We start from the raw sequence: 27487 nt of genomic DNA, 5'->3' as shown, positions 1-27487 counted from the left end.
CACCGGCTCAGTTACCCACAGCCACATCCTGTGCCCCTTCCTCCTGTCTCCATCGGTTATTAAGACCGGATCATTTTAATAGAAGAATCAATTCCCCCATCACCATCTCCATTCATAGTATCTTACTGTTTCTCTTGGCTTAACTCACCAGTCTGGCTTTCCTGATTCTAATCTGATCTTATCTAATCCATTTTCCTTACCATTGTTAGAGTGAAAAAGCATGTAAGGATATTTTTCCTCCCCTGCTTAAAATCCCCCATTTCCCTATTACAATCCTTAGTCCTCCTAACAGCAGTTCTGTTCGGGCTGTTCTCAAGAGTATGCCACATTTTCTGTTGTGTGTGATTATTTTGACCGTTGTATTCCCAGCATCTGGCCCAGTACCCAGCATATGGCAGGTGTTCAACAAATACTTGCTAATGAATGAATCTCTAAAAAAGGAAGTTACTGTTTTTTTTTTGTAAGATCCATATTCGTTCCCAAAAAGTTAGAAGTAACTTCTAGCCAATGGAACTTTTGGATATAAAAGCTGAATGTTCAGTTTACGGGTTTTACTTGTTAGTTGGAAGTGTATTTCAATTCACATTCTATATTTCATGCCAAAGTCACTACGATGCTAGCAGTTGTTATGTGCTATAATAAAATTATGCAAATTGGGACGGGACACACAACTGACAAGAGCCAAGCTTTGGAGTCATATATCAGTGGGTTGGAATCCCTAAGTGGGCACTGTGACATGGTAGGCTAGGCCTTCACCTGCAGTGTCAGCATCCCATATGGGCATCAGTTCGTGTCTTGGCTGCTCCTCTTCCAATCCAACTCTCTGCTTATGGCCTGGGAAAGCAGTGGAAAATGGCCTAATTGCTTATGCCCCTGTCACTCATGTGGAGACCTGGAGGAAGCTCCTGGTTCTTGGCTTCTGATCAGCTCAGCTCTGGCTGTTGTAGCCATTTGGTGAGTCAATCAGCAGATGGAAGACCTTTCAGTCTGTCTATCCCTCTCTCTGTCCATAACTCCGCTTCTCAAATCAATAAATTAAAATCTTAAAAAATAAAAAGAAATTTTTTCTCCAGGCTTTTAGCTCTGTGGCCCATGACAGCTTCTTAATCTGTGCAATGAACTGATAGTACCATCTACTTCATGGGACTGTTGTAAAGTTTATTTATGCATATACAGTACTAAGTGTATGGTGCTTAGCATAGAGGACATTTTCACATCTTTAAAAACAATAACTGATGGTTGGAGGTGTGACACTTCATAATTAGTTTTTTGTTTTGATTAATTTTGTTTTTAAAGATTTATTTATTTGAAAAGCAGAGATAGAGAAGGAGAGGCAGAAAGAGATCTCCCAGCCACTGTGCATTTCCCAAACGGCTGCAGCTACCTCGGCTGGGCTAGGCCAAAGCCAGGAGCTTCCTCAAGGTCTCCCACGTGGGTGACAGGGGCCTAAGCATTTGGACCATCTTCCATTGCTTTCTCAGGTGCACTAGCAGGGAGCTGAATAGAAAATAGAGCAGCCGGGACCTGAACTGGTGTCCATATGGGATGCCAACACTGCAGGTGAAGACTGAATCTTCTACCCCACAGTGCTGACTCATCATCAGTTTGAAAAAAAAAAAAAAATGCCAGCCTTTGATTCACTTAAGTGCAGTTTCTAGTATAGCATCATGTCATTATAGTATTTGATCATGAACATTTGTTTATGGCAATAGTTCTGAGGAGAGAATCATTCATCCAGTGAGTATTTACTGACTATCTGATAGGTCCAGAATTCCATGGCAGGTCATGGTGAACCAAAAGGAAATGCAATCCATAAAATCTTTAGAATGTGGAAGAACAGTCTGGAATGTTACTCTGCCTGTCTCAGCCAGCCAGGTTTAGAGGCTGAAGTTGGAGTGAACAGAGTTGAGCTCTTGAGCAGGCAGAAACGAGCTTATTGAGCACCTGAGCATTCAGCAGTGACCAAAACAAAAGCTCTGTTCTAGAGCAGTTCTCAAGGGCAGTAGAGCAGAATCTGTAGAAGAAAGATGCTGGAACCAGATTGCTTGAGTCCAAATCTTAGCTCCCCCACTGCTAAACACAGACTCTCTTTCAAATTACTTCACCTTTTTGCATCTCAGTTTCCTCAACCGTAAAACAGGGTGGTTGTGAACAGCACAGGAATTAATTTGGACACATTTCTTAGAATAGTAGTGGGTACACAGGAAATGCTATGAATATGTGTTAGTTATTTGTATTATGTTCTACTTGTGGTAGAGTGATAAGGCACAAGAAAAAAGTGAACAGGATGTGGGAATAGAAAGCGTTACCTTGAGGACAGGGTATAAGATTTGAATTTGAGAATGAATCTTATATTTTCAAAGATTGACTCTTCCAGAGGAAAGTATGCTTTAAGCATGTGAGTACTCATGTATGTGTCTGACATGTATCATGATAAAAAGCATGGATATGAGCACTAAATAAAATACCACTTCCCATTTGGTAAAATAACTCATACTTATCTGTAAGTCAGACTTCCACTTATTTCAGCTGAATTTTACAATTACAATAAAGATCATGCACTCAAGAGCTTGTTAAGTATTATGCACAAATAGTTTGGACATGTGTTCTGGCTTCAAAGCAGTCAGCAGAGCCAGCATGACAAAATAATAATCAAGTGGCCATATTTAGGAAAGAGACTATAAAAAGTCTCACCTATAAAATATAAAAACCTCTGTAACTCCGCCTTTCAAGCAAATAAATAATTTTTTTTAAGATTTATTTATTTTAGTTGAGTTACACAGAAAGAAGGAGAGACATAGAGCGAGGGAGAGAGGTCTTCCATCTGCTGGTTCACTCCCCAACTGGCTGCAATAGCTGGAGCTGAGCTGATCTGAAGCCAGGAGCCAGGAGCTTCTTCCGGGTCTCCCATGTGGGTGCAGGGGCCCAAACACTTGGGCCATCTTCTACTGCTTTCCCAGGCCATAGCAGAGAGCTGGATGGGAAGTGGAGCAGCCCGGACTCGAACCGGCGCCCATATGGGATGCCGGCACTGCAGGCGGCAGCTTTACCTGCTATGCCACAGCACCAGCCCCATAAATAAATCTTAAAAAAAAATATTTATTTGAAAGAGTTACAGAGAGAGGTAGAGACAGAAGTAGAGAGAGAGAGGGAGAGGTCTTCCATCTGCTGGTTCACTCCCCAAATGTCTGCAATTGGCTGGAGCTGAGCTGACCCAAAGCCAGGAGCCAGGAGCTTCTTCTGGGTCTTTTTTTTTTTTTTTTTCCAGATGTCTTTGTTTTTTGTTATTTTTTATTTATTTATTTATTTTTTGACAGGCAGAGTGGACAGTGAGAGAGAGAGAGACAGAGAGAAAGGTCTTCCTTTTTTTGCCGTTGGTTCACCCTCTAATGGTCGCCACGGCTGGCGCGCTGCGGCCGGCGCATCTCGCTGATCCGAAGCCAGGAGCCAGGTGCTTCCTCCTGGTCTCCCATGCAGGTGCAGGGCCCAAGGACTTGAGCCATCCTCCACTGCACTCCCGGGCCACAGCAGAGAGCTGGCCTGGAAGAGGGGCAACCGGGACAGAATCCGGCGCCCCCACTGGGACTAGAACCTGGTGTGTTGGCGCCGCAAGGCGGAGGATTAGCCTATTGAGCAAAGGTGCCGGCTTCTTCTGGGTCTTCTATGTGGGTGGCAGGGACCCAAGCACTTGGGCCATCTTCCACTGCTTTCCGGGGCGAATTAGCAGGGAGCTGGATTGGAAGTGGAGCCTATGAGATGCTGGTGCTGCAAGATGGGGTGTTAACCTGCTGCACCACAGCACTGGCCCCAGCCATCAATAATTCTAAAGGAGTTTTACTTTGTTCTTTTAAAATATTTATTTATTTATTTAAAAGGCAGAGAGAGAGAGAGAGAGAGAGACAGAGGTATCTTCTGTCTGCTTATTAACTTCTGAAATGCCCACAACAGCTCTGTTTGGGCGAGGCCAAACCAGGAGCCAAGGATTCCATCCAGGTCTCCCACATAGGTGGCAGGAACCCAAGTACTAGAACTCAAGTACTGTTTCCCAGTTGCATTAGCAGGAAGCTAGTTTGGAAGTAGAGTAACTGGGACTCAAACTGGCACTCCAAAATGGGATGCTGACATTCCAAGCTGTGGCTTTAATCATTGTACCACAAATCTACCCTGTTTTGCCTTTTATTTAGAACTGACTGCCATGCTGTCATAAGAATGTTTTTTCTGATTTTTAAATTAAATTTATTTGAGAGACAGAGATACATACTTACATATATACATGCATAACATGCCCCCATCTCTCCAGATACTCACAACGAACTGAACCAGGCCAGGCTGAAGAAAGGAGCCCAGAACCCAATCTAGTTCTCCCACTTGGATTGTGGGAACCCATACTACTTGAGCCATACCCTACTTCTGACTAGGGTCTGTAGTAACAGGAACCTGGAGGCAGAAGCCAGAGCTGGAGGTTGAACCCAGACACTATGATATAGGATGCAGACATCCTAATCAGAGAGATCCAGGGACATTCCTAAGATCACTCCGTGGACAAACCTTGGGTGCTCCTTCTGATTGTATCCCAGTAGTGTAACCAGAAGAATTCACTTCCCCAAACTTGTAAACTCACCTCAGTGGAGACTATGCCATTTATATAATTTCCATGTCCATGCTACACTCGACATAATGTGAATACTGTAAGAAATCTCATTGTCCTGTTCATGTATACTTGAGGCAGTCCAGATGGAGCACAAACGTATTATACCATTTTCTTTGTGACTCCCTTGTGTTGATAGAGATTTTTGTCAGGCCAACATTCTATAATCACTGGATACTGATCACCTGGAACAATTTTGTCATTTGCAGAAAAAAAATATATATTATATATATGTATTCATTGTCTTTACTCTCCATATCTAAATAATGATATTTCAGTTATACTTGTAGTTTTACAATCATATTTTGTTTTCTGATGTGTTCATTAAATTCATTAAGCAATCGTTTATTGAATACATGTAATGTAAACTAGAAAAGTATGTGGTGGATGCTGGGGATGAGCAAAATGTCTATCTTCCTTATGCCCGAGGAATTCACAGTAAGGAGATGGACATTTACATTTGTTGAATTATTGCCTGAATCTGCCTCTCTATCATGACCTGCAATGCAATGCTTGTCAGGGCTGTGAGCCCATCAAAGAACTCAACTCCAAGAATGGATCCTTGAGTTGAGACAGGGACAAGGGACAATCCTTTCAGGCCTTTCTGTACCAGGAGTAAAAGCCCTGGAGCACCTAGGAAAAGCAGCTCTGAGACAGGGATTCAGGGAAAGTGGGCATGAGAGCTGGTTAGAGGGCAGGGAGATCAGTCATATTCCACACCTCATAGGCCTTGGAAAAGAATTTTTTTATCCCAAAGTAGGAAGCTCATAAAGGCTTAATTGGTCACATTTGTACCATAAATAGGGAGATTTTCTCTGCCTGCCTGCCTGCCTCCCTCTCTCCCTCCCTTTCTCCCTTTTTTCCTTCTTTCCTTCCCTTTCATAGTTGTTGGTGGGAGGAAGGGAGACATTGGAAGTGGGGTGACCATTAGGAAGCGGTTGTGATAGTTTTGGTGAGCAGTGATGTGATCTTGGACCAGGGTGTTGGAAGTGAGGATGGAGAAAAGTGAACAGACAAGAACCTTATTTAGTAGAGAAATATTCAGGACTTGGTGTCCAAATGTCTGGTATGGCAGTAAGGAAGAGGAACATGTCATTTTTCTGAGGCCCATGCCAAAAGGATCTGTTGTATTTGAGGATATTGTCCTTGAGGCTATATTGTTATTTTCCTTGCCTTATATAATCATCTCTGCTCTTCCTGTCATTTGAATTCCGTAAATGCTCTAACATTACCTCAGGTAAATTCTTCGCTATCTAAAACTGTTAGCCACAAATTAATAAAATGTGAAAATAAACTGGATGATCCACATATAGATTATTTAAAGTTCAGAGGAGGCCATTGCTTCTAAACTCCTTAGCTGTTAGGAGCTCCACATGCTGACTTCAGCCTTGAAGGCGGCACCATTCACGGATCCAACACTCATCTGCCTGCAGACCCTTCAGCTGCAACTCCACTCATTTATGCACCATCTTCGCAAACTGCTTTCAGCGTCTTTCTCCATCCCACCGTTTGCTCTTCTGGAAGGTTATTTAGCCCCTACTCCCACCCTATCCTTCTCTACCTCCTGCAAGTCCCCAGTTAACAAAGCCTCTGAAGCTTGTCAATGGCTAATTTATAATTTCATTTGGAAATTAATTTTTTCCGTGTTTTTCTTTGTCATTTCTAGTGGTTTTATTTGACCCATTGTATTAGACTGAACCATAACAAAGTTTTCTTTTTTAGGAAAAAAGCAGCAGTTTTGTATAGTTTAATATACATATTTATGATTTTTCATACACACTGAGTTGTGGATAGATGTTTTTGTAGTGCTCAGTAGTGTCTTGTGCATAGTAAGGGCATAGCAAACAATAAAATGTGTTTAAAATGAAATGTTATTAGCTGAATTTATTTTATGGTTCAGATAATATTTATGCTTTTTTCAGTATCACAACAAATTATGAACACAAATTTGTTTATTCAGCATTCTTTACCTGTAGAAATAAATACTTTAGGGATTTGAGTTGAACCAACTTTGTGACTTAGGATGGTAAACTATTTTTGGGAAGACATTTTTGACCATGTGTTAACTAATCCTATGTCCTTAGTACCTGTCATATACTAGAAACTCGAGATGTTTCGTGGAGGAATGAATGAAGGTCATTGATACCTTTCTCACAAGAAATGGGGAATAAAATGTAATCTTATTATGCTTGGGGTCAATGAGAAGAAATTTAATGTGCTACTTTAGTTATTTTCCTTGACTGGTTAATATAAATTCTTCTTTCACATCATCTGGCCCTTTTGCCCCTTTTCTCTATCCCTACTTAATATATGTGGAGCTCTATCCCTATTTAACATAGACACATTATAAACTGTGGCTAGAGCTGACCTGGATTAGTAGCCATACTAGGCACAAGCACACCCTATCAAAAATGCATTATGTGACGCTAGTGGAGATGACCAGTGGAATCGACATTCACATGTAGAGGTACTCACCTTTGTAACAAAATGTAGGAGTTCAAAGGGGAATGAATCATGAAAATGAGGTTATAGTGCAATGTGTTGTTACAGACTCTACTGAATTTTGAAGCTGCGGTTTTAGGTCAGTTTGGTTTAGTGTTATCCAAAGGAAAATAAAAGCCAATAATAAGGAAGTGTCTGTCATCATGACAGATAGTTAACTACTTGGAAGAATGAGTGGGAGAGGGCCAGAATACTGTTAGATAAACTTTTGATTTTTTGATAACAAGTACTTGTTTAAATGTAAAATATAGTATTACTTACAGTATAAGCAATTTGCACACGGGAGGTGTCACGTCAACTGATTCAGGAACAAGGCTGTGATAATATTTGCCCTTAGCTGGTGACACACTGCTGCCTTTGGAGGCTCTGTACCAACTGTGTCTTTGTTTCTCACCATTTGATGATGTTAAAGTACACCACCTACATATTTCACATGAGTGATCCAAGATGAATGAATGGATGTTTGTAAGCACCCCAGGGTCCAGGAGGTGAAGTTATGCAAACTCCAATTGTTATTATATCACCTTTTGCCCTTGGCTAAGGGACAGCATCAGCAAGTTCCTTCTTTCTCATCTACTCTAGAGTTTTCCAGAGGATTTAGAACCTGAAAGTGAACTGAGTTCTACTACTTCTTTTTTTTCCCCCCAGAAACCTTTTATTTAACCTGTACAAACTTCATTCATTTCATAAATACAACTTTAGGAACATAGTGATTCTTGCCAACATACCTGCCCTCCCACCAACACTCCCACCCTTCTTCTTCCTCCCTCTTCTATTCCCATTCTTATTTTTTTTTTTTTTAATTTGACAGGTAGAGTTTTAGACAGTGAGAGAGAGAGACAGAGAGAAAGGTCTTCCTTCTGTTGGTTCACTCCCCAAATGGCCCCCATGGCTGGCGCTGCGCCAATCTGAAGCCAGGAGCCAGGTGCTTCCTCCTGGTCTCCCTTGCAGGTGCAGAGACCCAAGGACTTGGGCCATCCTCCACTGCCCTCCTGGGCCACAGCAGAGAGCTGGACTGAAAAGGAGCAACCGGGACTAGAACCTGGCGCCCATATGGGATGCCGGCACTGCAGGCGGAGGATTAACCAAGTGAGCCATGGCGCTGGCCCCTCATTCTTATTTCTCACTAAGATTTATTTTCAGTTAACTTAATGCACATAAAATTAACTCTATACTAGTAAAGAGTTCAACAAATAGTATGAATAAAAAAACTGTTCCTCAGCAGTTGAGACAAGGGCTGTTCAAAGTCATCTCATCTCAAAATCTCAATTTCACTTGTACAGATTACCTTTTAGGTGCTCTATTAGTTACCATCTATTAGTTTGGGTTTGGCTTATTCTTTTGATGCTTTGTTAGACCTTTATTTGATCTCTTTCTAATTTCTTCATGTGGACACTAATTCCTATAAACTTTAATATTCTGAAATTGACCTAATAACCCTTTGTTATAGCACCTTGGTTATACAATTATATAAATCATTTTCATGTAAAACTTCCATAATACATAAGACTTTCATTAAATAACTGCACATTTATATAAAGGCTAGAATCAGATGAAGATGATAGGAATTAACACCAAAATCTTACATATTTTTCTCCTTTCCCTTAAATATCTTCAGCAATTTAGGCCTCACATAACATTGGCAGTATAGAGTCATGAAAAGGTGTGAGTGCTAGCAAAACAAAAGTTATCTGGCCCAATAATCGTAGTTTTTATTTGAAGAAACTAAAATTTAAATTGAGTAAATAATTTTATGACTCATACCACCATTAATAAGCAGGCTGGGCTGTGCCCATTTTTTGACTCCTTACCTGCAAGTTGTTTTCGGAGATAGTCATATTTCACACTCCAATTAGCACAATATTTAATTTATAGCAAATTAGTGGTTATTACTGACACAGGTATAAAGTTATGACTTATTTTCTTGCTTTGAAGATAAATTAAATGTATAGGGAGATTTTAAAGGTTCTATCAATGTCCAAATCTAAGTCCAACATTTGATTGCAACTGTCTGATGAAGTAATGAGTTGTAGCCCCCTCGGCCTTACTCTAGTGCTATGGTTTGAATAGGATATGACTTTTCAATTTATGCAAACAGTTAAATCCCAAAGTCAGGTTGATGATGCTGAAAGAGTAGAAACTTAACGCAGTTGTGGTGTCTGGAAAGTGGGCCTTGTGGGAAGCCCTTAGGTTATTGGAGACATGCCTTTGGAAGGTAGGTCATGGGAGATGGTTAGTTGCAAATGCCAAGTTAGGCCTAACTGCTCTCTCTGCTCGTTGGCTTGCCATGTTTTTCCTCTGTATAAATTCTACCATTGCTGTCTTCCAATCTCACCCATTTACTCAATCTGTGAGCTCTGCTCAATCATGGACTGTGAACCGCAGAACCATGAGAAAAAAAAGAAACACCTTTTCTTCATAAGTAGTATCTCTCAGGTACTTGTAACAGGGAAAGCTGACTACTGCACCCAGATATCTCTTTTTATATAAATGAACAGAAATAAGGGTGCCTGCCAGGAGTCAGACTTGTGTGGTGTTTTTGTTTGTTTTGTACATTTGCTTTTATTTTTGTTTTATACCTGCCAATGACGCGATGAGTCAAGGCTAAGAGAAACAAGATAGGATAGGATAGGAGAGAGTAGATATTGGATAGCCCAAAGTCAGTAAATTGTGGGGAAATTATTAATTTTTATTAGTCATGAGTTAACAAGTGTCAATCAAATGTATAGTCATTCTTTTCATAGGAAAAGAAAAATATTGACCTAATCAGAAACTCCATATAAAGATTTGAACAATGGGTAGATGGAATATACTAGAAAAAAGGCAAGAATTTTGGTAATATCACTTATATTAATATACCTAAAATTGTTATTTATTTTTAGTAATTTTAAAATACAATCCGTGCTTGCCTAAATTTAATCTTTGGTAGATAGAAAGTTTACTATCCTGAAACATTGCATTTAGAAATTTTTTTTTGACTTGATTCAAAACTGCTCACAATCTCTCAACCATCAACAGTGTATCTTCTGTATATAGTTATATCACAGACATAAATATAAATATGGACAGAAATAAAATGCCAACTCAGACCATGCTTTGAGTATTTTAGTATTTCTCTGATGTCTTTGAATGTATTCATCTTCAAAATACATTTCTTTTCCATATTTTAACATTCAGAGTTATGTCAAACTTCCAAAAATATTGGATTTCTGAAACAATTGACTGTAAGTATGAATCATTTCTTTTTGAGAAATCTGAATTAAACAGAAATAAGATTCTAGGATTCAAATGGAAACTTAAGCCCACACATTTGACTTCCTCTCTCCTTAATGCAATAGTCAAGTCACTCCAAGACTTTTCTTGTGTCAAGTCTAAGTAGACGTGCAGTTGGAGACATAAGTAAATAGAGAAGCTGTTTGAACCTCGAAACTATTCTGCATGAACTGTAAAACTCACCCATTTAACAAGCTGAGCAGGATAACAGGAGGAAAAGTCTGTGAATATTTTTTCTTAATTGATAGAACATAGTCTCTAACTTTTCTTTCCTGATTTTCGTATAAGTGTCAGCAATTCAGAGTATTTTATCTTTGGCTAATGCAATATTTCTGTTAAAATTGGAAGTAATTTAGTTTAAAAGCATTCAGATATCCCTTATAAGGAATTAAGTTATAGCTGACATTTTATTTTTACTTCCAGTAAATCTGTAAAAAAGAAAAGGTAACCAGCATGGTTTAAGGAAGGACATAAGTTAAATAAGAAAAATAAAAGTAATCTTGCTCATTCAGGTCAGAGTAAGAACAGGCTGTGGGTTTTCTTTACTTGTTTAATTTCAGTAAATGCATACAATGCATAATATGAGATTAGGTGATTAGCACATCTATCACCTCCAATATTTTTCATTTCTTTATGTTGGGAGCTCTTTTAACCTGTTGGCTTGAGCATGGACAGAACTGCACCTTGTCATCTATTATGGAGGATTAACCGCAATCCATCAAAAGGAATAGACTCCTTCCTGTCAATATGCAGTCCTGGCTTCCTTTTGTGGTAGAATTCATAGCAGTTTATTTTAGTGTTTTTTCCAAAATAATAAACCAGATAGAGCTAAAGTGGTGATTAGCTTTAGCCATGCTAAACTCTTTTCTTATTACTTTATAACTGCTATTTATTTTTAAGATTTATTTATTTATTTTTAAAGATTTATTTGAAAGAGGGGAGATATAGAGATGAGAGAGAGAGAAAGAAATCAACCTTCTACCTGAGGCTTCACTCCCCAAGTGGCCACAATGGCCAGGGCTGGGCAAGCCAAAGCCAAGAGCATGGAGCTTCATCCAGGTATCCAACATGGGTGCAGGGGTCCAAGTACTTGAGCCATCTGCTTCTGCTTTCTCAGATGAAATTAGGCGGGAGCTAGGTTAGAAATGGAGCAGACAGGACATGAACCGATGTCTTTATGGGATGCAGGCATGACATGTGGTGGTTTAACCCACTGCACCACAACACTGGCCCCTATTTATTTATTTTAAAGGCAGAGAGACAGAGGTGGATGGGGGAGAGGAGAGAGAGAGAGAGAGAAAGAGAGAGAGAGAAAGAAGGGTGGTGAGTGAGGCGAGAGATCTTCCATCTGGTTCACTTCCCAAATCCCAAATGTCCACAACCTCTGGGGCTGGGCCATGCTGAAGCCAGGAACCAGGAACCCCATCCTGGACTCCCATGTGAGTGGCAGGAGCCCATCAACTGGAGTCATCATTTGCTGCCTCCCAGAATGGACATTAGCTAGAAGATAGAGAGGAAACAGAGTAGTGATGAAACCTAGGCACTCTGATTTGGGAGGTAATGTCCCAAGCAGGATTTTATCCTGTTATACCACAACACCCAACCCTATCTGTGCTGGTTTTTAAGCTGTAGTAAATGTATTAAATTAATAGGAAAAAAGTTATTTCTGGGATTTGAAGTTATGTCATATAATGACTCAAATGACTTTCTGTCTCTTATTTAGTAAAGATGAAGCCATTTAAGGATCTTTTGAGCATCTAAAGTAATCACGGAATAAAGAAGATTTGAAATCTATAGCACAAATACTTGCTATGTGTTTTGTTAGTGCGTTTATATTGCACAAATTAGATTGATTACGGTTGGTTAGGTAGTTTTCCCGTAGTGTGGATTTCTGTCTCTGTCATATGTGTTTGCCCTGCAGTTACCAAAAGATCATGAACCAAAAAGGTATGTGTCTCTGGAGACTTCTTTAACATTGACCCAAATGTCAAATGACAATGGAAGATAAGAATTACTTTTGAGACTTTTTTTTTTTGACAGGCAGAGTGGACAGTGAGAGAGAGAGAGAGAGAGAAAGGTCTTCCTTTGCCGTTGGTTCACCCTCCAATGGCCGCCACGGCCGGCGCCCCGCACTGATCCGAAGGCAGGAGCCAGGTACTTATCCTGGTCTCCCATGGGGTGCAGGGCCCAAGGACTTGGGCCATCCTCCTCTGTACTCCCTGGCCACAGCAGAGAGCCGGCCTGGAAGAGGGGCAGCCGGGACAGAATCCGGCGCCCCGACCGGGACTAGAACCCGGTGTACCGGCGCCGCAAGGCAGAGGATTAGCCTAAGTGAGCCGCAGTGCCGGCCCTTGAGACTTTTTTTAAAAATAAAAAATAGATTTAAAGAAATCAACAATGAGTCAGAACTGGGATTGTGGCTGTGCTTGGCTAAGGCTGTTAACACCAAATCCATTGGTTATCTCCTAAGGTTTGGGAAGTGGGAAGATATTTTCTCTCCCATCTGAGACAGCATCCAGTCTCATGACTGTGGTGTACAAAGCAAAGATCTGAAAGTTACCATTCATAAAGTAACATACATTTGGTTTTTATGTATGATCTCTCACTACTGAGTCCATACCTTTATATATATATATTTATCTATCTATCTATATATATGTATCTATATATGTATACACATACACACACACCCAAAAACTAAATTTCAGCTTTCCCGTTAAAACAGAAGGAAAATCCATGCCATCACACGTGTTTGTGTACCAGGTGTTGTACTCTCTATGGTCTCATCTGCAAAATGAGTGTTAGTGGTTTTCTGTCTCTATTTTTAGCATTGGAGCCTTTTTCTCAAATGAGACCGTGCACCAAACCCTGGAGAAGGAAGATTGCTTCCTTCAGCCTTGACTCCCTGGCTAGAGTACTCCCCTCTCAGGCTCATGCTCGCCCTCTCCTGGTTGTCATGGAATCGACAAGTACTGGATTGGTCCCCTCAGACTGTTCTGTGGGCCAGGGTTCCCCATGGGAGAATCATTGGGAGTTACTGCGAAAATAGGTTTATTGTTTGAAATGATAGACTTCAACCATCTAGATCAGTGCTATTCAGGTGGTCTTCAGCCTGGTATGATCCTTGTCTATAAAGAGATAAGTATAGAAATTGAGAGTAAGGATTTAGAAATATTTGCAATTCCACTCTGCCATGACATACAAGCACAAGGTCAGAGGACTTGTCTCATGGAACAGGATTTGGACCAATAGTATCAGTTCATCATAGATAAGAAAACTAAAACCAAGTTCTCCACCACAGATAGTTTCAGAAGTACTGCAGATGAGTAGTATCTTTTATAGAACTCTTAATTTTCCTCTAATGACTGAATAAGTGAGATAATCTCTGAAAGCAGGATTTTAAAAAAAGATTTACTCATTTATTTGAAAGGCAGAGTAGCATAGAGAGGGAGGGACAGAGAGAAAGAGAGAGATCTTCCATTCTCTGGTCCAAATGGCTGAAATGGGTGGCTGGCCTGGCCAGGCCAAAGCCAGGAGCCCAGAACTCCATCTGGGTCTCCCACTTAGGTGGCAGGGGCCCCAAAATTTGGGCTATCATCTGCGGCTTTCCCAGGTGCATTAACAAGGAGTTGGAAGGAAAGTGGAATAGCTGGGTATCAAAATATGTTATGCTGAGCATCACAAGTGGCATCTTTTTTTTCCCCAAAGATTTATTTTTTGAAAGAGTTACACAGAGAAAGAGAAGCGGGGGGGAGGGGGGAGGTCTTTCATGCCCTGGTTCACTCCCCAGTTGGCTGCAATGGCCAGAGCTGTGCCGGTCAGAAGCCAGGAGCCAGGAGCTTCTTCCGGGTCTCCCACGTGGGTGCAGGAGCCCAAGGACTTGGCCATCTTCTGCTGCTTTCTCAGGCTATAGCAGAGAGCTGGATCAGAAGTGGAGCAGCTGGGAATAGAACCGATGCCCATATGGGATGCCAGCACTGCAGGCGGCAGCTTTACCTGCTACGCTACAGCGCCAGCCCCCACAAGTGGCATCTTAACCTGTGCCACAGCACTGGCACCAGCATTTCAGAATTATAACATCATGCATTTTCATCAATAGATTTGATTGATGAAAGCTTTATGAGAGATTTCTTAAACTGAAAAAGCAATGACTTGGATTTCTTTAAAAGTAATCCTCTTATTTATTTGTTCATTAGGTCTTTGATTCAATAAGTATTTATTATTTGCCTCCACATGTTTGGTGAATAAGAGAAAAGCTCAATCTTTGGCCTTCTGGGGGTAATCAAGCAATCGCAATACTGAATGCACATTTAAAGTGTGATGAATACAGATTATTCTGGGAGCACTGAAGAGGAGCAGAGGCTTGGGAGGTCAGAGGAAGCTCTAAGCCCCCAAATTTGTGGTTGTTAAAACGCAAATATCCTGGAGGCTGGTGTTGTGGAGCAGCAGGTAAAGCTGCCACCGGTGATGCTGGCAGCCTGTATTGGGTACTAGTTTATGTCTGGCTGCTCCATTTCCAATCCTCTTCTCTGCTAATAGCCTGGGAAAAGCAGCAGATGTGGCCAACCAAAATGTGGAATATTTCTCTCTCTGTCTCTCCCTCTCTCTCTGTAACTCTGACTTTCAAATAGATAAATATTTTTTTTTTTTAAAAGTCAAGTAGCTCACAAACTTTGAGTCATTCCTTTCAGATTGTGACACAAATGTTTTTTTAGTGCTTATACCATGCTATGTCCTGTTCTATATGATGTTCTGTGGGTGGAGGAAATAAGTGTGAATGAAACACAAACACAACCAAAAGGGGATTATGGTCTGGTTCAAGGAAACCCATAAATTCACAGGAGGATTTCTGTTGCTGATAAGCTCCAGGAGGAGATAATGCAGGATGTTGTGGTAAGTATGAGTGTATGGAGCTGAATATATCTCAGAGGCTCATCAGACTAGCTCTCATATATTGGGGAAAGTCTGAGCTGAGACCTCAGAGATATGAAAGAGTCAGTCTGAGCATATGAGAAGGGAAGAGCAAGCAGCAAGCTGTCAAGGCCTTAAGGCAGGAACAAGGCTGGCATGTTCACAGGCATAAAGTCGGATCCCATTTAAGCTTCTATAACAAAATATCACAGCCTGGGAAATTTCCTAAAGAGCAGAAATCTGTTTTCTAACAGCTGAGGAGCCTGTAAAGTCCAAGATCAAGGTGTAGGCAGGATTGGAGTCTGGCGAGGGCCCAGTCTATGCTTCCAAGATGGCGCCTTGAGCACTTCATCCTCTAGAGAGGAGGGACACTACAACTCACGTGGCAGAAGAGTGGACAGGCGAAGAGAGAGGGAGAACCTCCCCACAGTGAAGCCCTGTTTAAAGGCATGAAGCCCACTCACAAGGCCAGAGACCACAGCCCCATCACCCTCAAAAGTCCCACCTGTTAACACTGTTATAATGACAAAGAAATGTCAACATGAATTTTGGAGGGAACAAATATTCAAACCAGAGCTGTGGGCATGTTTAGGAGTTCCTATTTCTCTTTAGAAAGCCATCCTGGCTGAAGGTGGAGTAGGGGGGGAGGGCAGCAGAAGAGCTCAGAGAGGTGAAGGTCATGGTAAGAAGTGAGGTGCAATAGGAGGCCCCAGGGAGGTTGCATGCTACAGGGTGGCATGATCTAATTCACATTTTAAAAATGATCCCTGGGTTCCTGTGTATACAGAGGCACAAAGGTGGGAAGTAGAGAGCAACAAGAGGGCTGTAGCTGTGATCTAGGTAAGAGAAGATGGAGATTTGTCATAGAGCAATGGGAGTGCACAGACAGGCAGGCTGACTAGTTGTGTTGATGGCTTGAGGGTGGGAGGTAGAGCAAAGGGAGGGGTCAAGAATGGCTCCTGAATTTTTGTTGGCAGTAACAGGGTGGGGACAGTTACTGAGATGGAGATATTCAGGCATTTGGTACTGGAGGTGGAGGTCCAGCATTCTGTGTGGGGTTTGTTAAATTTGGGATGACCACTAGACACGCAGATGGAGACCATGACTTCAGGAAGCCAAAGTGAGTTTAGGGCTAGACGTTGAAAATTAGAATTACAGAACTGGTAGGGAAATCCATGGGCTGCAAGAGAGAAAGGTAGCAAGGAGAAGACAGTCAAGGACTGAGCTGGCTGTGAGGCCACAGGTGATGCTAGCATCTGGAGAGGGCAAGCAAAGGAGGAGGGGATTGGGCTCTACAGCTGAGAACAATGACTGCAGTAGCTCTGCCCAGTGTTGTAGCCACAGCAAACGTTGTAGTGCCTTCCTCTGGCAGAGCTCCCCCACGTAGGTTGGTGATCATGGTGGATAATGTGGGCATTTAGCCCAGACCCTTGCTGATTCCCCACGACTGTTTTTGTATCCTGGGTATTAGCATCCATGTTCTGCTTCTAAAAATCAGTTCCTGTGACTTTTTCTAGAGGACCTACCCCAAGCCACTGGCGTCTCTACCCCAGGGCAGGAGTGCCTGGGTATCATGACCTCCCCCAGGGACTCTTAGCCAAGGAGTGAAGGCTGCCTGCTTGTGAGGGTCTGGCTTTCTTCTCTCAGGTTTAGACAGCTCTGGGGCATAATCTGCACTTTGGAGCTGCCTCTGCAGAATCAGACAAAAGCCACCCTCTGGAGAGTTTTGCCCTTAGATAGTGTTGGCCTTATCTGAGCCTTATTGGGAATATTTCCTGAATACACTGTCTGCTTTGGGCAACTTGACTTCCCTCCCCTTCATCACCCTCCATTCCACCCCACATACCACCTCCCCACTCATTTTGGATCTTAAATATTAGTGTAGTGTAAACTTTTTTGTTAATTTAAAATGACTTTAAATATTTTAAAGCATTCCTGGCCTCTTAAAGTTTTAGGAGAATAGTTTTCATTTTAGCAAGTGTCAGGTGGAAAGGGTTTTGTTTTTTATCCTAAAGGCAATTGTCTGTTCCTATTGATTCTGGTGAATTTGTTTGCTGTTTAATTAAGTGAAACATTTCCAGAGAGTTATCTGTATTCACTCTTCCAGCTCACAGGATACATGCTAATCTGAAACTGAGAAAACGATTAGATGATTATTTCCTGTTCACACACCAGGTCAATAAAATTATGGAGATTAAGCAAGGAAATAAGACAGGATGTTTAACAGGGGTTGATAGTGGTGAATGTGATCCCCTTCTAACCGGAAGCCTGCGAGCTTCTCCACACATTCGCATGTGCTTATTCCTGGGGTTTGCATTTCCTACTCCTGAATCTGTTTAGAGCTCTGGGTGAGCAGGAATTTGAAGTCAACGACAGGCCAGCATGTCTACATGAAATTTCCCTTCCATCCTTGAGGGAAAAGTAAAATTAGATTTTATTTATCTTGACTAGATTTCCGTTTATTTTAGAACTTTAGGGACCATTTTTATATCTATATTTAAAGCACTTGGAAAATCTTCTGCTTTTAAACACTAATTTGCAGAGCCTCCATTCTCCCTATCTTCCACCTTTCTCCTGTCTCCTTCCATCCTTTTCTTTTTCTGTTTCTTCTTTTTCTATTCTGTTAGAATAGAGCAGATGCTAAATTGAACCTCTACCTGAGCACCTCACAAAGCATTTTAAAATTCGTAAGTGGGTTTTTCTTTGTGATAAATTACATAGTTGTGATTGCCTCTTTTACCTTTAGCAGTTTTCCATCTGAGATTAGATTAGTAAGTGTTCAGTGAAATGTTTGCTGGATGAGGTGGTCTGTGGTATAAATCCTAGGAACAATGCTAGTGCATTAATGTTGTGCCTTTTCCTACTGTGCGCTTGCGGTGATACTTAGTTCCCAACTCTTAATTCCCCATCAGCTCTCTATCACATTCTTAAATCTTTAGATCAATCGTGCATTTTTAAAAATTTTTTTATTTTTGACAGGCTGAGTGGACAGAGAGAGAGAGACAGAGAGAAAGGTCTTCCTTTACCGTTGGTTCACCCTCCAATGGCCGCCGTGGCTGGCGCGCTGCGGCCGGCACATAGCGCTGATCCGAAGGCAGGAACCAGGTGCTTCTCCTGGTCTCCCATGGGGTGCAGGGCCCAAGCACTTGGGCCATCCTCCACTGCACTCCCGGGCCACAGCAGAGAGCTGGCCTGGAAGAGGAGCAACCGAGACAGAATCCGGCGCCCCGACTGGGACTAGAACCCGGTGTGCCTGCGCTGCTAGGTGGAGGATTAGCCCATTGAGCCGTGGCGCCGGCCCAATTGTGCATTTTACAAAGTTAAATTTCACAAGATTTTGTTGTAGTGAAACACCCAGTGGCACATTCCTTTTGCCTCTAAGTACCTCTGAAACACCTGGATTTTGACCATAGATTTCATAATACATTGAGGCATGCAATTATAAGACAATAATGCCTGCTTTTTCATGCCTGAACAACACACTGCAGTCAAACTATGGAACTGAAACATAGTTGGAATATTTATATCCAATCAAATTAAACCAGTAGCTTGTTTAATTTTGCATTTATTTTAAAGTATGGGTATCTTCAAATTTCTTTTTTGTTTCCATTCTAGAGATAATAACATTTGAATTTGAAATTAAGGAAGAGGAGCAAATAAGTTGCTCTCTGTCTTATTTTTGGAGTGAGGGTAGGAAATAGCATGAAAATTAAACCTAGGAAGGTGACCGTGAGGACTATGAGGACTGTGAGGATGCTGCAGAGTTTAATTCAGAATATAGAAACAACTGTATTCCCAGACTGGCCAGCCTCACTGTCGCTTGGTGGGTAAGCTCAGGGGCTGTGCGAGACTGGCCTGAGTTTTCCAGAAAAGCTTATGACTGGAGTTGACCCCTGTGGGGGTTCAGGTAGCAGCTTGCACACTGTAGGAATTCTGGAAGTACAGTGACATTTTGTGTGTCATCCTCAGCATAGAGTACTTATTTGCAAGTCGGGGCTTTTGTTGGGACTCCAGGCATGTGATCCATGGAGAAGGAGTTCTCTGAACTGGCAGCCTATGGTTAACACTTGTTGAGAAATTATAAGTGAGATGGCATAAAACATCAGTTGAGCTTCAGGTGTATTTGTAAGGTATATATATTTTGGAAATTCAAACTGTAACACCTTTTGACATATAGAGCAATACTTGTTGGGGCAATGGGTTGAAACAGTTGAATTAAGGATGACCCAGAAAATACAGGCTCCTGGACTGTGCCCTAAATATATTCAAAGTCCTTTGAATGATAAACAGTAAATGGTCTTTATAATAACAATTTATTATTATACTAGAAACAAATGTTAACAGTTGCATGTTAGAATAGATGTATAAAGTGAATTTTGTCTGTGTTAATTGAGAACATTTTGACACCCACGATCCAAATAAAGGTTTCTCCTGCATTTTACTTTGAAAGGAATGCGATGTTAATTCTGGGGTGCTGATGTTCTACAATGCCTGATCAAGACAGAAAGGTGAAGACCACAGACAAATCAGCTGATAAACAACAGCAAGGGACCACCACCAGGTAACCCCATGCTGAGTCTTTGGTAATTATTAACTGAGGCAGTGGCCACTGAAGGGACTTAATGGCTTTTCTGGGAAATGAAATAGACCCATGACAACTGCTACTCTGGGTTACAGTGTTTGCTGAAACACTGGATCATTTCTAGAGTTCTAAAGGAGATTGCTAGTACGTACGCATTTCAGTCTAAATGCAGGCCTCCACATGGCCATGCCATAGAGGGTAACATGAGCTTGTTCACCTGGGGAGCTTGTTCACCTGAATTGTTGGTTGACGTTGTGTTGTTCTTTCTCCTAGGGACTATTCAGATCTTAAAAGACTTGTGTGCCTTTTGAACGTTCAGTCGAGCAAACAACAGGTAGTGTTTTCAAAGAACACGCGTATGTTCATAAAATCAAAATCATGTGTTCCTGAACAGATCCATTTAATATCCTTAGAATGTGATATGTCTAGTTTCACCACTCTTTCACATCTTTTCTGTTTTCATCTGGCTAAATCTCACATCCTATGTCAGGCTCTGCCAAGACTTGGCCTCCACAGCCTTTTTGTTCTCTTGGGCACCCGGCTTTATCCTATGCTTTCCATCTCGTATCCTCAAATAGCAAAGCTTTCACCCTTCAGTCGATAAACAGTGCCCTCTTTTATGGATTGTCCAAGATTTGACTCTTCAAAGCTTTAGGAAGGTTAGTTCTTCTAAAGCATTGTTTACCGTATTTTTCTCCCCCGCCTCCTCCTAATGCTGCCCTTTGCTATTATACTTAGGCGTTGGGGTGTGCTGCACATTGTACCTCAGCAAAAAGGAGCCAGAGGGTTGAGCTCTGGCTATTTTTATAACAGCATTTTAATATTTTCTTCAGACATGGAAATAATGGTACTTCTGTCTGATTTTATCTACAAATTTTTCTTCTTGGTCTTGCTTTTGTAAGAATTTGGAAAGTTCTTGCAAAGTGTCCGGCGCGTAACAAATCTTCCCAGGGAGACGAATCAATTAATTCACAGGCTTTTATTGGGATTCCACTCCCAGGCGAGGTTCCCTGGTCCCAACAGAGCAGGGGCCCCAGAAGGCGGAGATTGGGAGGGCTCCTTTTATAGATTTAGGGCATGGGGGTTAAAGGTTGAGGTGGGTCTGATCCTCATTGGTTGACCTTTAGGCACCCGCGGGGACCCTGACAAGGACTTTTCTTCCCCGAAAGTACAGGTACGGACTCTCCATTCCCGGAAGTATAGGCCTTCCCTCCTTGTGGATCCCAAAGCTACCATTCCAAGATTAGAGGCTATCCAAGGAGATTTGGGAAACAGAGATATGTTAATAATAGTGGTAACAGCAAACACTTATTTAGCACTGTTAGTAAAGGACAGGGATGAGACTTGAACCCAGGTGGTCTGCCTCCAAAATATATTCCATTATACTTGTTTCAAAGCTCATGTGGTTGGTAAAACTAACTCTGATGGGTTTATAAACCCATTTGATTTGGTTTTATGTAAACCAAACATACCAGGGAATGATAGCATTTTTATCCATTTATTTATGTTGGAGAATGACTTTCTAATGACTTGATAATATATAAAGGCTAAATAATGATAATTCATATTTGGGGACCACTACCTTCATACCTCATATTTTACCTGCATTACTCTGCCTACTAATTACAACTTCTGCTTCTACAGACAAGGAAATTAAGGCACAGAGAAATTAAGTGGCCAGGATGAAATAGCCTGCTAAATTATAGTATGGACTATAGTTCTGAATGCTGATACCCAAGCGTTGCAATGTGTGCTTCTAATCACTGAGATATCTTTGAATAGTTTGGCAAATTAAATTGCAATTTAAAAAAATAGTTGGGTGATCACTGATGTGAAGTAAACATGTCTTAAAATATCTTTTCTCCTATGAATCTCTTCCTGTATATTTTTAATGCCATAAGTCTTCAAGAACTCTTGCCTTCTTATCTATTTCAGCAGTCACACTTCCCCTTCTGCCTATCTCTATACTGCTAAAATAATCTTGCTGACTTCCTGCTCTCAATCCTTCACGGATGATAGTCCATATCAAGTTCTTTCTTGGAGATGTAAGCAAGATGACTCAGCACACAGTTCTGGTAGTATTTCACATTCTTTCTCATTGTGTATTCTACAATGTAACCATAATATCAATGGCTTCTACATTTTGCTTTTACTATTCTAGATTTTTTTTACTTCTTCTAGATTTCTTTCCTATAAAAGTTTGCCTATTTCTTTTTTTTTAATATTTTATTTATTTATTTATTTATTTATTTATTTTTTGACAGGCAGAGTGGACAGTGAGAGAGAGAGACAGAGAGAAAGGTCTTCCTTTGCCATTGGTTCACCCTCCAATGGCCGCCGCGGCCGGCGCGCTGCGGCCAGCGCACCGCGCTGATCCGATGGCAGGAGCCAGGAGCCAGGTGCTTTTCCTGGTCTCCCATGGGGTGCAGGGCCCAAGCACCTGGGCCATCCTCCACTGTACTCCCTGGCCACAGCAGAGAGCCGGCCTGGAAGAGGGGCAACCGGGACAGAATCCGGCGCCCCAACCGGGACTAGAACCCGGTGTACCGGCGCCGCTAGGCGGAGGATTAGCCTAGTGAGCCGCGGCGCCGGCCACTTTTTTTTTTTTTTAAAGATTTATTTACTTGAAAGTCAGAGTTACACAGAGAGAGAAGGAGAGGCAGAGAGAGAGGTCTTCTATCCGCTGGATCACTCCCCAGTTGGCTGCAAAGGCCGCAGCTGTGCCGATCTGAAGCCAGGAGCCAGGATCCTCTTCCGGGTCTCTCATGCGGGTACAGGGGCCCAAGGACTTGGGCCATCTTCCACTGCTTTACCAGGCCATCACAAAGAGCTGGATTGGAAGTGGAGCAGCTGGGACTTGAACTGGCAGCCATATGCCACAGCCCTGGCCCCAGTTGCCCATTTCTAGTCCCAGATCTAGTAACACCACCTCTACATCTCCTCCATTCCACAAGTGACCTCTGTCTCCCAAAGCAGCTCCTTTCACCTGTCGCAGCCTTATCTTCTCCCTTGCTTTGGAAGCTCTTGTCTACATATTATTTGCTGACAGGATCATACATTTCCCAATGCCAGCAATTTTGACTTTTGCCTCTGGTTCACTGTTGCCTCTACGCAGCAAGTTCTTGGTCAGGTTTTGCTACATTGAATTATGACTTAAGAATTGGATCACCATAAGAGGAAGTGTAACCCCCGGCCAAGAAAGAAGAAACACAAATGCTGTTGTTTTGGCACTAATTTTCCAATTTTCAAGTTCATGCTAACTAAATCTAGTGTGTTCCCTTTCAACACCACTTCCTCATTAATATCTGACAAGCTTAAAGTTAATTTGATCATTTCCTACCCCTCACAACAAATTTTAGGATTTACAGTCCATTGCCTGACAAGTTCACGTTACAAATCTTTTTGTCAAATATTTCACATAAACAAAAGTGTGTATTTGTGATGGTTGAATTATTCAGAAAGTAGATGGTTCTAAACAAAAAGGAAAATAACTGTCCTCAATTAGGTGAAGGTTCTGAGATGGACAAAATTCATGCCTGTGTCTGTGTATAAAACTTTCATGTGTTTGTAATTCTGAAATGATAAATGCCAGTCTAAGCACCATATTCTCCTTGCTGTGAAATCATGTGGAGACATTTACAAGAGAAGGAAGGTGCTGGAGAAACTAACTTGAGAATTTATTTGTACCGTACTTGGTCCAGAAAGAATGTTGGAAGCTTCTAAATAACAAAGTACAGCCATTTATCATAAATTAAAACCAGGGCCAAAGAAAAGGAAAAAACAAGGGTTGACAGCAAAGTAGAGTTAGGGTCAGGCTGAAAGACCCAACAAAATATGCAAACAGGCCACATATTTGGTTGTTTTTCAGCTTTCAGTTTGAAAAGGGAACCCTGGGATTAAGTTTCACTCACCTGAATTTCTGCTCTAACAAGACATGGCCTGCTTTTTTTTTTTTTTTTTTTTTTTTTGTAAATGGGCCAAGATGGCCAGTTACCAGTTATGGAGGAAATCTTCCTCATGGGTTTAGGAAGAAAATTGTAGAGAACTGAGTGTGCTTTCTCTGAATCTACTGAGCTCAGCCTTGGTCCTCATTGTTTCATTGTGTTCCAGCATTCCACTTTGGCTTCTGTCCTAAATTTAAGCCCTGTGTGTCTCTACATTTCTCTTTCTCTCTCTCTCCCTTCCTTCCTTCCTCCCTCCCTCTTTCCTTTCCTTTCCTTTCCTTTCCTTTCCTTTCCTTTCCTTTCCTTTCCTTTCCTTTCCTTTCCTTTCCTTTCCTTTCCTTTCCTTTCCTTGCTGTCCTTTCCTCCCTCCCTTCTTCCCTCCCTCCCTTTCTCTCTCTCTCTGTCTTCCTTTCTTCCTCTCTCTCTTTTCTTCAGATTTATTTTATTTATTTGAAAGCCAGTGACACACCTACACACCCACATACACAGATCTTCATCTGCTGGTTCCCTCCCCAAATGGCTGTGATGGCCGCAGCTGGGCCAGGCTGAAGCCAGGATCCAGGAACTCCATTAGGGTCTCCCACATGGGTAGCAGGAGCGCAAGGACTTGGGCCATCTTCTGCTTTACCATTCACACTAGCAGAGAGCTGGATCAGAAGCAGAGCAGCCAGGACTTGAAACCATTGCTCTGATATGGGATGCCAGTGTTTCAAAGCACAGCTTAACCTACTGTGCCATAACACTGGCCACGTCTCTTCATTTCTTGCTTTACCACATTAGAGGTAGATGATGTTCTTCCCTTTCTTTCTTTCTTTCTTTGTTCTTTTTTTAAGATATTGTTTATTCATTTGAAAGTCAGAGGGAGAAAGAGCTCTTCCATCTGTTTATTCAATCTCCAGATGGCCGCAGCAGCCAAGGCTATGTCAGGCTGAAAACAGGAGCCAGGAGCTTCTTCCCGATCTTCCATGTAGGTGGCCGGGGCCTTGGGCCATCTTCTGCTGTTTTCCTAGGCCATTAGTAGGGAGCTGGATTGGAAGTGGAGCAATCGGGACATGAATCGGTGCCCACATGGGATGCCAGTGTTGCCAGTGGTGGCTTTACCCGCTACGCCACAATGCCAGCCCTGAGGCTGATGTTCTAATGTGGAACAACAGTCCCACAGTGGGACAGACAAGGGTCAGAGACACATGGAGCTGGAGATGCCTTCTTCAACATAAATAGGCTTAGAATAATCACAACCCAAGTTTGAATTGTTCAAATGCACATAAGGCTAAAAAACTTCCCTCCAAGTATTGTACTACTCATACCACACAAATTTTAAAAAATGGTATTTCAATATCAAGTTAAAATAGTAACTACAGCTCAGTAAAACCAAGTAATTCAAGGAAAAGAATTGCCTTAGCGTTATTGAAACAGAATGAAATTATCATGCTAGTTGGAAATTTTGTTAGAAGTTTTCACAAATCTTGAAGATATCTGTCTAGAGCTGGCATTCATATCTCTCCTCCTACATTTAGAGTCACAGGAAATAGAAATTCTTTTAAAATAATAATAAAAAGCTGGAAGAAAAAATATTTCATGATGGGTCTGGTAATTGCCTTGAAATAAAAGAGGTCTTGAATACGTTTTAAAGATTTATTTATTTGAAAGGTAAGGCAAGGCAAGGCAAGAGAGAGAGAGAGAGAGATGAGAGAGAGAGAAATAGAGAGAGAGAGAATCTTCCATGCGCTAGTTTACTGCCCCAATGGCCACCACAGCCAGTTCTGGGCCAGGCTGAAGCCAGGAGGCAGGAGCTCCATTCAGGTCTTCCACATGAGTCACCCGGTGCTGCTTTCCCAGACACCTTGGCAGGTAGCTGGCTCAGAAGTGGAGCAGCTGGGACTCAAAGCAGTACTCTGATATGTGGTGCTGACATTAAAAGCAGAAGCTTAACCTGTTGCACAACAGTGCTGGCCCCCGTAAAAGGTTTTGATAGGTGCTGTAGAAAGACATCATATGAAAGGTCAGGAATAGACACAGATAACTGTGGTAGAAGGCAAGACATCATCCTGAATGAATGATACATGCAAGAGTGAGGAAGAGGCCACTATCAAGTAGGGAAACAGGGAAGGAGACATATCTTAAAAATAGGGGTGGTTTCTGGGGCCGGCGTTGTAGCGCAGTGGGGTAAAGCCCTGGCCTGAAGCGTTGGCATCCCATATGGGCGCCGCTTCTAGTCCCGGCTGCTCTTCTTCTGATCTAGCTCTCTGCTATGGCCTGGGAAAGCAGTAGAAGATGGCCCAAGTCCTTGGGCCCCTGCACTCACGTGGGAGACCCATAAGAAGCTCTTGGCTCCTGGCTTTGGATAGGCACAGTTCTGGCTGTTGCGGCCATTTGGGGAGTGAACTGGCAGATGGAAGACCTCTCTCTCTGTCTCTACCTCTCTCTGTAACTCTGCCTTTCAAATAAATAAAATAAATCTTTAAAAAAAATAGAGCTGGTTTCAGTTTCCATTGAAACCATTTCCAGTTCATTGATGGGAAAGGTAGCCTCGATGAAGAGTGAAATAATCAAATATCTGAAAGAAGAGAAAAACAAGCACTTAAAAGAAATGGTGAACGGACAATTTTATCAGAAGTGGTGGTAAATAAAGCTAGAAGATAGACTTCAGTGTCTGAAAGCTCATTTGTGAATTTTGTACTTGGTACTGTGATGGACAGGGAGTGTTGAGACTTCCAGGCAGAAGTATATGATCAAAATTGCAGGAAGGCTTTGCACTGATGCAGGTTTTGCTTCAACCTTGTCTTTCCTTTACACTTACATTAATCAGGCTACACAGATAACTTTCAGATTCGAGAGCACACATAGTTCTTTCTTCTCCGCCTTCCAATCTGTGTGACAGTCTACCTAAAATACTTGAGAATGCTCTTGACGTCCTGTCCACGGCCTGTCCTATCTCTCCCTTCTCTTTTCCACCAAAACAAATCCCTGTCACTGGTTTTGCAGCGTGTTACTTATGCTTGTTAATTGGCTGCGACTCCTACCTTTACATCCCACCAATGGGACTGCGAGCTCCTTGAAGACAGTGGTCATGATTACTACCTATCCAGTGTCCCACACTACATGTGTGATGATATATCTGCAACAAATGTGCTGAATGGGTGAACTTCTCTGGAGGTGCTTTGCCAAATGAATTAGCTTAGCAAAGAGACTGGGGACAAAGTGAGCACTCATTTGATAGCTTTGCATTTGGATATCTTATGCCAGGTGCTGTGAGAAGTACTAAGAAGGCACCTACATGGATGTGATGCTACTCTGAGCGTGGTCAAATTTAAGGGGAAAAATGTTGATGTGTAAGGTAGACATTGTAAAAGACCGTGGTGAGTGCCAGAAACATGATTAGGAGTTACGGTTTGCTCACAGAGGGTCTGAGGAACTGGAGAGGCCTGGGTTTGGACCTGGGCTCTGAACTGGCACTGCTTCTGTCTGAAGAGGTTGGTGCTTCTTAGTTCCTGATGTCAAGCTCATGGCCTTTGCAGCTGTGGATGGCCAACTCCATCAGTTGATTCTCAGTACATGCTGCCTGCCCTGCTCACAAAACCATGAGCTTGGTAGCTCTCTGCTCCTCTTCTTTGAGTGGCCTGGGCA

At 42.0% G+C, this 27487-nt stretch overlaps 1 protein-coding gene across 9 annotated transcripts in view; it reads left to right on the top strand.

Moving 5' to 3' along the window:
- The window catches only part of NEK10 (NIMA related kinase 10), a 376418-nt gene that overhangs the window by 580 nt on the left and 348351 nt on the right, over window positions 1–27487 (top strand). For 8 of the 9 annotated variants that reach the window (XM_008266081.4, XM_008266080.4, XM_008266079.4 and 5 more), the window contains exons 2-3: window positions 19785–19895; window positions 20190–20250. In XM_008266081.4, the coding sequence (XP_008264303.2) occupies window positions 19822–19895; window positions 20190–20250 (135 nt within the window). In that variant the 5' untranslated portion in view covers window positions 19785–19821. Of the gene's footprint in view, window positions 1–19784; window positions 19896–20189; window positions 20251–27487 lie in introns of those variants that run through there. The other variant, XM_008266082.4, reaches the window with a different exon arrangement.

Source organism: Oryctolagus cuniculus, chromosome 4, assembly GCF_964237555.1.
Source record: "Oryctolagus cuniculus chromosome 4, mOryCun1.1, whole genome shotgun sequence".
NCBI classification, from domain to species: Eukaryota; Metazoa; Chordata; class Mammalia; order Lagomorpha; family Leporidae; genus Oryctolagus; species Oryctolagus cuniculus.
Note: the sequence above shows the minus strand (reverse complement) of the source record. Positions and strands in the feature narration are given on the sequence as shown.